Genomic DNA, 13,185 nt, shown 5'->3' with positions numbered 1-13,185 from the left:
ACCTGGGTTGGATGGATGCCATGCAGAATGTCTGAAAAAAGGAGGTACAGTGATGATGGACTGGCTGGTGAGGTTATTTAATGTTTGTTTAAGAGAAGGTACAGTGTTGGAGGACTAGGGAGGAGTACCTGTATAGTTCCACTTTAACTACTTCCATACAGTGACGCCTACGTAGGCGTCATGAGGAGCAAGTGGATACGCGATGATGCCGATGTCAGCGTCTTGATTATATTTATTGTAGTCGTACCTACGTAACCTACATTCTCTCTAAACTGGCTTCATCATATTTTCTATGGTTATCAAAATTCACGGGTGAAAGAGAACAAACGATTGAGCACTGACTTTATTTTTTATAATGCGATTATGATGATGCAACATCGCATGTCGGGCAGCTAATGCTGCCAGATGTGCGATGTGCCCCGGAGTGAAGAGGTTAAATGGGAAAGAGGAACAAGTGTGTGTGTAGTAGTTTCTGGGGGATCAGTTTGTAAAGTGTAGTTGGGAAGGCTTATGGGTCTTGATTGAGAGGATTAGGAGAGGAACAGAGGGAATAATTGGTGGGAACAATGTGGGTTTAGGAGAGGTAGGGGCTGTGTACATCACAATTTTGTGGTAAGACAGATATGTGAGAAAGCCAAAGGAAAAGGTAAGGATGTATTTTGGGCCCCGTCTGGGGTATTGGCTGCATGTTGTTGTGGCAAAGTAGCATGTAGTTGATACTTTAGGGTCTATATGGAGTGCGCCTACAGACCAGAGCCACACATCATTTTATCTGTGATAGAGGAAAACTCTGTGCATAGAGAAATGATGACACTTTTATATTATGACTATCCCTCCGTTATGCTGTCCCCCAACCCCTTCTTTCTGTCCTGTACCATTTCTCTGAATATTCATTTTCTGTTTTTGTCGACCTGTGGTGGGGGAAGAGAATGCTACCACCAAGTCTTTCCACTTGAGGCATAAAAGGCAACAAAAAATGAGACGGGGATGGGATTAGGAGCCCTACTACCTGTAGCCTCAAAAGGGGACATTCCTAAAACAAGAAGAAAAAGCATAAGAGGGTCTGGGAGTTTTCCAACCAGTACCCTAAGGTTTGGGTCTTTTAATACGCGTGGATGTGGTACAGATGTGAGTAAAAGGGAAGAGATAGGCAGTATGTTTGTGAGAAGAAGGATGTGCTGGCTTTGAAACTAAAATGAAAGGAAAGGGCAACTGTGAGTTTGGGAGTATAGCTGGGAGGTACTCAGGAGTGAAGAGGGGATGAGGGAGAGAAGGGGTGGCTATACTAGTAAGTGATGAGATAAGTAAGCGGGTAGTGGAGTGGAAGGAGGCTTCATCAAGGTTGATGTGGATGAAGATGAAGCTGGGAAGGGAGATGTGGGTTTTTGCGAGTGCGTATGGACCTGGTAGTGAGAAGGGCGTAGAGAAAAGGGAGGCTTTTTGGGTAGAATGCTACCACCAAGTCTTTCCACTTGAGTCATAAAAGGCAACAAAAAATGGGACGGGGATGGGATTAGGAGTCCTACTACCTGTAGCCTCAAAAGGGGACATTCATAAAAAGAAAAGGTTTGGGTCTTTTAATGTGCATGGATGTGGTACAGATGAGAGTAAAAGGGAAGAGATAGTCAGTATGTTTGTGAGAACAAAGATGGATGTGCTGGCATTGAGTGATGTGGATGAAGGTGAAGCTGGGAAGGGAGATGTGGGTTTTTGTAAGTGTGTATGGACCTGGTAGTGAGAAGAACGTAGAGGAAAGGGAGGCTTTTTGGGTAGATATAAATGAGTGCATAGAGGGATTAGGGAGAAATGTCAATGTAGTTGTATTGGGAGACCTTAATGCTAGGGTAGGAAATGAGCCAATAGATGGAGTGATTGGGAAGTATGGAGTTCCAGGTAAAAATTGTAGTGGAGAAATGATGGTGGTGATGTGTCTTGAAAGAGTTGATGATAGCAAATACAGTGTTTAAGAAGAAAGTCAAGCATAAGTACACATGGGAGAGGGTGGTGGATGGAAGGGTGGTAGATAGAGCGTTAATGGACTATATAGTGGTGACCAGGAGTATGGTAGGAAGAGTTAAGGATGTACATGTTCTAAGGGGGGAGAGTGGGGGAATGTCAGATCATTTTCTGGTGGAAGGTAAAATGAGAGTGGAGAATAGGTGGAGAAAGAGGAAAAGGGCAGAAGGTAGGTAGGTACTTAGAGTAAACTCCTTAAATGAGGAAGAAAAGGAGAGCAAGTTTAAGAAGAAATTGAAAGAGGAGTGGGAGGGAGTAAAGGATAGAGTAGAACTAGGAGTGGAGGAGGAATGGGGATGGTTCAAGGAGGGAGTCATAAGGTGTGCAAAGATGGTGTGTGGAACAAGGAGGGTGGGAGGAAATAGAAGGAAGGGTAGTGAGTGGTGGGATGAGGAAGCAAAGAAAGGTGTAGAAGAGAAGAAGCAGGTATTCATAGATTGGATGCAAATTAGGACGAGCAAATTGTATGAGAGGTACAAAGTAAAGGGAAGGGAAGTTAAGCATAAGATAAAGGAAGCAAAGAGGAGAGCAGATGTGAAATGGGGTAAGTGTGACATAATTTTGAAAGTAAAAAAAAGATGTTTTGGAAGGAAATTAAAAGAGAAAGAGGAGGCAAATCAAGTAGAGAAAAAAGGTATAAGGTGCAGATGGAGAGATGATAATGGAAGAGAAGGCAGTGAGAGGAAGATGGGCAGAGTATTTTAGGGAGTTGCTAAATGTGAAGGAGGATTGGGAAGGAAAGGTAGCTGCAGTGGGAAGCACTAAGAAAATGAGTGATGAGTGAGGAAAATGGAGAAGAAATAGGGAAGGATGAAGTGAAAGCAGCTGTTAAGATGATGAGAGCAGGTAAGGCACCTGGTCTGGATGGATGCCATGCTGAATGTCTGAAGAAAGGAGGTACAGTTATGGTGGACTGGCTGGTGAGGTTATTTAATGTTTGTTTAAGAGATGGTAGAGTGCCAGAGGACTGGAGGAGTGCCTGTATAGTTCCGCTTTACAAGGGAAAGGGGGACAAGTGTGAGTGTAGTAGTTTCAGATGGATCAGCTTGTTGAGTGTAGTTGGGAAGGCTTATGGGAGGGTCTTGAGAGGATTAGGAGAGGAATAGAGGGAGTAATTGGTGAGGAACAGTGTGGGTTTAGGAGAGGTAGGGGTTGTGTAGATCAGATCTTTGTGGTAAGACAGATATGTGAAAAAAATGTAGGAAAAGGTAAGGATGTTTTTGGGGCTTTTATGGATCTGGAAAAGGCTTATGACAGGGTAGACAGGAAGGCACTGTGGAAGGTACTGCAGATATATGGGATAAGAGGAAAGCTGTTAAGAGCAGTCAAGAGTTTTTACGAGAGTAGTAGAGATTGTGCTAGGATTAGAAATGAAGCGAGTGCATGGTTTGAGATAAAGGTGGGATGTGTTATGTTGCCCTGGCTGTTCAATCTTTACATGGATGGGGTGGTGTGAGAGGTGTGCAAGGGTAGTGGGTCAGGGGTTGGAGAGGATTAAAGAAAATGGATAAAAGTGGGAGGTGAGCCAGTTGTTGTTTGCTGACAACACTGCACTTGTAGCAGGATCAGAGGAGGGATTGACGAAGTTAGTGACAGAGTTTGAGAAGGTGTGTGAAAGAAGGAAGCTGTAGATAAATGTGGGTAAAAGGTGATGAGATGTACAAGGGGAGAGAGTGACAGTAGGCTGGAAGTGAGCATTAAGGGTGAAAGACTGGAGGAAGTGGATAGTTTTAGATACTTGGGTGCAAATGTGGCAGGAAAGAGTGGGGGTGGAGGTAGAATGTAGATTGAGAGAAACGAGTAAATGCCTTGGTGGATTGAAAAGCGTAACGAGAAATAGACATTTGGGAATGGATGCTAAGAGGAGGTTATACGAAGGAGTGATTGTACCAACAGCATTGTATGGGGCAGAAACTTGGAACATGAGAGAGGAAGAGAGAAGGAGTTTCAATGTGTTTGCGATGAAATGTCTGAGAAGTATGATAGGGGTTACTAGGCTAGATAGAGTGAGAGATGAGGAGGTGAGGAGAACAGGGGTGGAAAGGGAACTGGGAGATAGGGTTGATGAAAGAATATTGGGATGGTTTGGACACATGGAAAGAATGAGTGAAGAAAGATTAGTAAAAGAAGTGTGGAAGGCAGAGGTGGAAGGAGTGAATATGAGGGGGCATCCTAGGATAAGATGGATGGATGGGGTGAAAGGGGCATTACAAAAGAGAGGATTGTCTGTGGAGGAAGGATGGGAGAGGACAGAAGATTGGGGTGAATGGAGAGGGGTTGTGTATAGATGATGCTGTGATGCATGAGGGGGAGTGGGTGGGGGTTGGGGGGTGAGGAAGTATGTATGAGAAAAAAAAATTGATGCAGCCCGAAGGAATTTCTCCCCATCTCCTTTTCTGCATGAGGGGACAGGGAGGGGGGGGTCACCGAATTTATGAAGCGGCCTTGCTGTGGATGTGCTGTGTCTTGCGACACTGCTTCTGACCCAGGGCAGTGGACACGATGCAGGGATGACCCGTCATCCAGGAGGTGCAAAGATAAGAGGGAGGGAGGAGGGGAGTGCATATATAGGAAATGGAATGGGTGGGAGTGGTTTCTATGCCTTTTTCTTTTTGGCTAACCCCTGTTTAGGGGGAAAAAAGCCTTTGGTATATGTATGTATTTTGGGCTTTTACATATCTGGAAAAGGCTTATGACAGGGTAGACAGGAAGGTACTGTGGGAGGTATTACAGATATATGGGATAGGAGGAAAGCTGTTAAGGCCAGTCAAGAGTTTTTACGAGAGTAGTAGAGCTTGTGTTAGGATTAGAAATGGAAAGAGTGAATGGTTTGAGGTAAAGGTGGGACTTCGTCAGGGATGTGTTATGTCGCCCTGGATCTTCAATTTATACAAGGATGGGATGGTACAAGAGGTGAATGCAAGGGTAGTGGGTTGGGGGTTGGAGATGGCTAAAGAAAATAGAGAAAAGTGGGAGATAAGCCAGTTGTTGTTTGCGGACGACACTGTGCTTGTAGTAGAATCAGAGGAGGGATTGAGGAAGTTCGTGACAGTTTGGGAAGGTGTGCGAAAGGAAGTTGAAAATAAATGTGGGTAAAAGTAAGGTGATGAGATGTACAAGGGGTGAAAGTGGCAGCAGGTTGGAAGTGAGTGTTAAGGGAGAGAGACTGGAGGAAGTGGATAGTTTTAGATACTTGGGTGCAAATGTGGCAGGAAAAGGAGTGGGGATGGAGATAGCATGTAGACTGAGAGAAGCAAGTAAATGTCTTGGGGGATTAAAAAGTGTAATGAGAAATAGACATTTGGGAATGGATGCTAAGAGGAGATTGTATGGAGTGATTGTGCTAACAACACTGTATGGGGCACAAACATGGAACATAGGGGAGGAAGAGAGGAGTTTGAACATGTGAGATAAAATGGCTGAGAAGTATGATAGGGGTTACTAGGCTAAATAGAGTGAGAAATGAGGCAAAGAGGAGAAAAGGGGTGGAAAGGGAGTTAGGAGATAAGGTTGATGAAAGAGTATTTGGATGGTTTGGACTCGGAAAGAATGAGTGAAGAAAGATTAGTAAAAGAGGTGTGGAAGGCAGAGGTGGAAGGAGTGAACATGAGGGGTCAACCTAGGTTGAGAAGGATGGATGGGGTAAAAGTGGCATTGGGAAAGGGGAATGTCTGTTGAAAAAGGACAGGATAGGACAGAAGATGGGGGTGAATGGAGAAGGGTTGTGTATGGATGATGCTGTGATGCATGAGGGGGAGTGGGGGGGGGATGGGGGTGAGGGAGTATGTATGAGATATAAAATTGAGGGCAGGGATTTCTCCCCGTTTTCTCCTTTTCTACATGAGGGGACGGAGAGGGGGGTCACTGAATTAATGAAGCAGCCTTGCTGTCGATGTGCTGTGTCTTGTGACACTGCTTCTGACCCAGGACAGTGGACAAGATGTATCCAGGAAGTACCAAGATAGAGGGAGGGAAGAGGGTGGAGGGGAGTGGAGTATGTGGGGGATGCAATGGTTGGGAGTGGTTTCTATGCCTTTGTTTTTTGGCTACCTCCAATGTAATGGGGGAAGAGAGCCTTTGGTGTATGTATAGTATATGTATGTATTGTTTATTATTTCCTTGATCATTATTTATTACTATTTATGTCAATCTACTATTATCTACTATTTACCTATTTGTTTATTATTTACCTTTACCTATTTTTTTTTTTTTTTTTTTTTTTTTTAAATTTTTATACTTTTTGTTTGTTTATTATCATTTTTTTTCATCCAACCTAGTTATGACCCAAAAGGTCTGCTGTCGGCATGCTCCTCCTTTGTAATCTTTTGTAAATAAAATAATAATCTCATTGCTCATTGATATACCTTGCCAACCTTTGCCTGTTGTGCTTCAACCACTGGGTGCTGAAGACTTTCCCTGTATGTGGGAGGGGCTTCTCCATAAGGTCCTGGTGGGATGCCTGCTGGCAATGCACTAGGAAGTGCACTAAGGCCTGGAAAAAATAAGATCATGTAAGCCTATGACACCATACTAATCCTTAACATGTATAGGTACAAAGGTCCCTTCTCCTTTACTACGTAGAGGGGTGGCCAAGTCGAAGCACAAACTCGTATCATAATCAAATAAAACCCATCCAACCATTCCTCCCTTCTCACTACCCTGGGATTAAAGGTTTGCCATCACCCACCACAACACTTTGCTCGAAATCATTCAGTATGGCACAACTTTTCTACAACAGGGTCCCCAACTACCTGAGTTGTTTTTCCACCACTGCTTCACTATACAACAGAAGTATAACCACAATATATTTCAACCCCCAAAACACAAAAATAATTAATAACATCTTAATTTTTTGGACTAAAGAAAAGGAAACCTTTACTGAATTTGACAGTATTGCACTTTCCTACTGAATACTGAAAGTAATGAGTGTATTCTGGAGTAAGGCATGGCCAAAGATTTCTTTGGATATTACCTTGAAGGTGGTGTTAGGCTATTAGAGAAGAAACCGAAAACTATGGACACTGGAGCAATGGGCTTCAGTAATTACAGACAAATTCTGAAGAACAAAGACTTTGACCAAAATATGAAAATTCCAGCAGAAATATGGCAAAAACCACTCTTTCTGTGCTTCAGTTGTTTAGTCCATCTCACATGCTCGTATATGCACATAAGAGCTACATAATTATTTTTAAATAGTAACAATATTATATTGATACTGTACCAAGATTTAGGGCATGGTTGTATGATTACGTGTTTATTTGCACTCATACTAATGATCAACAATCCATTAGTTAAAATTGGCACAAATAAATTATTTATGCCCATAGTTTACCATTTCTGTAATTCTTGAAGCATCTGGCCCCATCCATATCAAGATAATCAAGATGGGATACACTACCAACAACTCGATAAGAGCTTTGAGATGCCATGAACTGCCTCATAGCTCGTGTTGTCTGTCAAATCAGCATATCTAAGGCATATCAGAAATCTTAATTAATATCTCTAAATTAATATGGTCATATGCTTTCAAGCTTGCAGATATGATAAAAGCTAAAAAAAAAAATATATATATATATATATATATATAAATAAAATAATAATAATGAACATTCAAGATTGGTCCATCCTCAGACTTTCATTACTTTGTTTTCCATTACAAACAAATATGGCATCTCCACACTTGTATCAAGCTGAGTTGTCGGAAACGTATCATCTTTCTTCATATTGATGCAACCAAATACATATACTTTAGAACTTACAGGTACAATAAAATATAGTGCAAATAATTTATTCATGCAAATATTAACTAAAAACAATGAATACCATTGAAATTGACGATAGTTGTCAGTAATTAGTACAGTACAACCTTTTTTATATATAGTGGTGCCTTGACATACGAGTCTCCCAACTTACGAGATTTGAGATACGAGTTGTCACTCATTCAATTTTTTGCTTTGAATTGCTATCCAAAATTTTAGGTACAAGCCGCCACTAGTTGGCACAGCTCACACCACAATACAACGCCTGCCCAGCATCCGCAGCTCACATGTGTAGTCCACTTGTTTACCTTGCTGAGAAAGCATCTGTGATAAGATGTGCTCATGTTTTGGGCTTTAATCAATTTTTATCAAATTTCTTTTTATAATTTTGGGTCCTAAGAAAATGAGTGGAAAGAACAGTGATGAGAAGAGGATGATATCCAGTGAATTAAAGCGTGGAATTACAGAATAGAAAAACATGAGTGTGGTGTGCAAGTAATGGACTTGTCGAGACAGTGCAAGCATAGTACATACATATACCAAAGGCTTTTTCCCTCTACATGGGGGGTAGCCAAAAAGAAAAAGGCATAGAAACCACTCCAGCACATTCCATTTCCTATATATTCCACTCCCCTCCACCCTCCTCCCTCTCTCTCATCTTGGCACCTCCTGGATGACAGGTCATCCCTGCATCCTGTCCACTGCCCTGGGTCAGAAGCAGTGTTGCAAGACACAGCACATCCACAGCAAGCCCACTTCATAAATTCGGCGACCCCCTCTCCCCGTCCCCCCATGCAGAAAAGGTGAAGACAGGGAGAAATCCCTCCGGGCTGCGTCAAAATTTTTCTCATACTTCCTTACCCCCATCCCCCACCCACTCCCCCTCATGCATCACAGCATCATCTATACACAACCCTTCTCCATTCACACCTATCTTCTGTCCTCTCCCATCCTTCCTCAACAGACATTCCTCTCTTTTGTAATGTCCCTTTCACCCCATCCATCCACCTCATCCTATGACGCCCTCTCATATTCACTCCTTCCACCTCTGCCTTTCACACTTCTTTTACTAATCTTTCTTCACTCATTCTTTCCATGTGTCCAAACCATCCTAATATTCTCTCCCAGCTCCTTTTCCACCCGTTTTCCTCCTCGCTTCCTCATTTCTCACTCTATCTAGCCTAGTAACCCCTATCATACTTCTCAGACATTTCATCTCAAACACACTCAAACTCCTCTCTTCCTCTCTCATGTTCCAAGTTTCTGCCCTATACAATACTGTTGGCACAATCACTCTTTCATATAACCTCCTCTTAGCATCCATTCCCAAATGTCTATTTCTCATTACACTTTTTAATCCACCAAGGCATTTACTCGCTTCTCTCAATCTACAATCTACCTCCAACTCCACTCCTTTTCCTGCAACATTCGCACCTAAGTTTCTAAAAATATCCACTTCCTCCAGTCTTTCACCCTTAATGCTCACTTCCAGCCTGCTGTCACTCTCTCTTGTACATCTCATCACCTTACTTTTACCCACATTTATCTTCAGCTTCCTTCTTTCACACACCTTCTCAAACTCTGTCACTAACTTCCTCAATCCCTCCTCTGATCCTGCTACAAGTGCAGTGTCATCAACAAACAACTGGCTCACCTCCCACTTTTCTCCATTTTCTTTAATCATCTCCAATCCCTGACCCACTACCCTTGCATTCACCTCTCACACCACCCCATCCAGGTAAAGATTGAACAGCCAGGGCGACATAACACATCCCTGAATAACACATCCCATCTTTACCTCAAACCATTCACTCTCTCCATTTCTAATCCTAACGCAAGCTCTACTACTCTCATAAAAACTCTTGACTGCTCTTAACAGCTTTCCTCCTATCCCATATATCTGCTGTACCTCCCACAGTGCCTTCCTGTCTACCCTGTCATAAGCCTTTTCCAGATCCATAAAAGCCCCAAAAACATCCTTACCTTTTCCTAGTTTTTTCACATATCTGTCTTACCACAAAAATCTGATCTACACAACCCCTACCTCTCCTATACTCACACTGTTCCTCACCAATTACTCCCTCTATTCCTCTCCTAATCCTCTCAATCAAGACCCTTCCATAAGCCTTCCCAACTACACTCAACAAGCTGATCCATCTGAAACTACTACACACACACGTCCCCCTTTCCCTTGTAAAGCGGAACTATACAGGCATTCCTCCAGTCCTCTGGCACTCTACCATCTCTTAAACAAACATTAAATAACCTCACCAGCCAGTCCACCATAACTGTACCTCCTTCCTTCAGACATTCAGCATGGCATCCATCCAGACCAGGTGCCTTACCTGCTCTCATCATCTTAACAGCTGCTTTCACTTCATCCTTCCCTATTTCTTCTCCTTTTTCCTCACTCATCACTCATTTTCTTAGTGCTTCCCACTGCAGCTACCTTTCCTTCCCTATCCTCCTTCACATTTAGCAACTCCCTAAAATACTCTGCCCATCTTCCTCTCACTGCCTTCTCTTGCATTATCATCTCTCCATCTGCACCTTTTACCTTTTCTTCTCTACTTGATTCACCTCCTCTCTCTTTTAATTTCCTTCCAAAACATCTTTTTATTACTTTCAAAAATTTCTGTCATACTCTTACCCCATTTCACATCTGCTTTCTTCTTTGCTTCCTTTATCTTATGCTTAACTTCCCTTCTCTTTACTTTGTACCTCTCATATGATTCCCTTGTCCTAATTTGTACCCAATCTATGAATGCCTATTGGCTTCACCCTAGCACAAAGGTCTCCCAATACAACTACATTGACATTTCTCCCTAATCCCTCTATGCACTCATTTATATCTACCCAAAAAGCCTCCCTTTCCTCTACGCTCTTCTCATTACCAGGTCCATACGCACTTACAAAAACCCACATCTCCCTTCCCAGTTTCACCTTTATCCACATCAACCTTGATGAAACCTCCTTCCATTCCACTACATGCTTACTTATCTCTTCACTTACTAGTATAGCCACCCCTTCTCTACCTCATCCCCTCTTCACTCCTGAGTACCTCCCAGCTACACTTCCAAAGTCACAGTTGCCCTTTCCTTTCATTTTATTTTCACTCAATGTCAGCACATCCATCTTTGTTCTCACAAACATACTGCCTATCTCTTCCCTTTTACTCTCATCTGTACCACATCCATGCACATTAAAAGACCCAAACCTTAGGGTACTGGTTGGAAAACTCCCAGACCCTCGTATGCCTTTACTTTTTTTTTTTTTTTTTCTCCTTTTTTTTTATGAATGACCCCTTTTGGGGCTACAGGTAGCAGGACTCCCAATCCCATCCCCCGTTCCATTTTTTGTTGCCTTTTACGACTCAAGTGGAAAGACTGGGTGGTAGCATTCTCTTCCCCCACCACAGGGTAGGCAAAAAAAGGAAATGAATATTTATAGAAATGGTAAAGGATAGTAACAAGGGGTTGGGGGACAGCATAACAGAGGGATAGTCATTGTATAAAAGTGTCATCATTTCTCTATGAACAGAGTTTTCCTCTATCACAGACAAAATGATGTGAGGCTCTGGTCCATAGGGGCACCCCATATAGATCCTAAAGTATCAACTGCATGCTACTTTGCCACAATAACATGCAGCCAATACCCCAGACGGGGCAACCATAGTACCTCTACAATATGTTCCATACTAAAGCCGAAAAAAATAGATAATGGCTATAATACCAGTCAAGGACATTAAAATAATTTCTAAGCTCTGGAAAAGATGGAAAATCTGCTATTAGTGTGGCTAACAGAGAAGCAGCTTGCAGGAAATATCATGATTTGAGGCTTGTCTGTGAAAAGGCAAGAGCCATTTATGCTGATTTGCTACAGATTATCCAAGGCACTTCAGTGAACAAAACATTGAAAGAGTGGTTTAAAGCCAGTTGGGGCTGGTTCAATAATTTTACAAAAAGGACCGGCATTTACTACGTCGTCAGGCATGGTGAGGCAGCAAGTTCAGATGCAAAGGTAGCTAGGGCTTACTGCAAAACTTGTGGTGAACTGATAGCAACCAAAGTCTTCAACTGTGACAAGACAGGGCTCTTCTGGAAGAACATGCTGAGGAGGACTTGAATATCAGCAGAGATAATGCTAGGCCACAAACCCATAAAGAGTTTACTCTTGTACTATGCGCCAATGCACGTGGCGACTGTAAGATCAAGCTATTGCTTGTGTATCATTCAGAACACTCCAGAGCCTTAACTCAAATAAAATTATAAAAGAAAAACTGAAGGCAAACCCAAAGGCATGGGCCACCAGGCAATTCTTTGTGGAGTGGGTAAACTTGATCTTTGGTCCCTCTATTAAGAAGTATCTCCAGGAAAATAACCTAGCTATGCGAGCCCTTCTTGTCCTCGACAATACTCCTGCTCACCCATTGAACCTGGAAGATGACATCATCAGAGTTGAAGTTTATTAAGGTTCTCTACCTTCCACCCAACACCACTCTTGTCCTGCAGCCCATGAACCAGCAGGTGATTTCTAATATCAAAAAGCTCTACACCAAGCACCTATTCCACTGCCATTTTGGTGTCAGGGAGAACACAAATCTCACCCTTCAAGAGTTATGAAAGGACCACTACAACATTGTGATATGCCTCAAAATTTATATGGCCTGGCAGTGTTACAATGAGGACTTTGACCTCTGCATGGAAGAAGCTGTGGCCTGAGGTTGTGATGGAATGGTATTTTGAAGAATTCCAACCCAAACCCAAAGTGCCAGTGGAGGAGATTGTCCTTCGGAAAGACCTTGGGCCTGGAGGTGAATGAAAGAAACATGAATGAGCTCATTGAGGAGCACTCCAAGGAACTGATAATGGAGGAGTTAAAGGAGCTACAAGAGCAGCACCATACAAAAGTTTCGAGTGAAATTGATTCCGAGGAGCCAAGAGAAGAATGTTATCTCTACAAGCAAGACTGAGGAAATGTTGGGAATATGGGAGAGACTTTCAGTTCATTGAAAGGAAGCACCCAGAAAAATTTGCAACTGGTCGTGCATCAGAGCTATTTAATTACACTTGCCTAACTCGTTTCTGAAACATTCTGGAAGGGAAGAGAAAAACTTCCTTAGACAAGTTTTTTTCTTGAAACTACCTGCAGGTGTAGATGAGTAAAGCGTGGCAAAAAAGAAAATCAGTGAAGAAAATTAAGTTAAAATTAAAAAAGATAATGTATTGTAGCAATTAAGTTCAGGGATAAAATGTAGCATTAAGTGTAGCAAGTGAATGAAAGTGACCAAAAGAGCACAAAACAAAATGTTTCTAACCTCCTCCATCGCTCTCCACCCTCCACCTCCACCAATATCTATCTAAAGTTAGCCAAGTCATCCAATATCCAAGATACACTTTATAAAACCAGT

The 13,185-nt window shown here is 42.4% G+C and overlaps 1 protein-coding gene across 3 annotated transcripts in view; it reads right to left on the bottom strand.

The window, feature by feature from the left end:
- LOC143037863 (uncharacterized) overlaps positions 1-13,185 on the bottom strand; it is a 90,554-nt gene that overhangs the window by 52,394 nt on the left and 24,975 nt on the right. For 2 of the 3 annotated variants that reach the window (XM_076206451.1, XM_076206470.1), the window contains exon 2: positions 6,381-6,508. In XM_076206451.1, the coding sequence (XP_076062566.1) occupies positions 6,381-6,508 (128 nt within the window). The remainder of the gene's footprint in view (positions 1-6,380; positions 6,509-13,185) is intronic. The other variant, XM_076206460.1, reaches the window with a different exon arrangement.

The sequence above is a fragment of the Oratosquilla oratoria genome, chromosome 2 (genome assembly GCF_046742065.1).
Source record: "Oratosquilla oratoria isolate Oo_2021 chromosome 2, ASM4674206v1, whole genome shotgun sequence".
NCBI lineage: Eukaryota > Metazoa > Arthropoda > Malacostraca > Stomatopoda > Squillidae > Oratosquilla > Oratosquilla oratoria.
The sequence above is the reverse complement of the archived record's forward strand: the minus strand, read 5'-3'. Positions and strand labels throughout refer to the sequence as shown.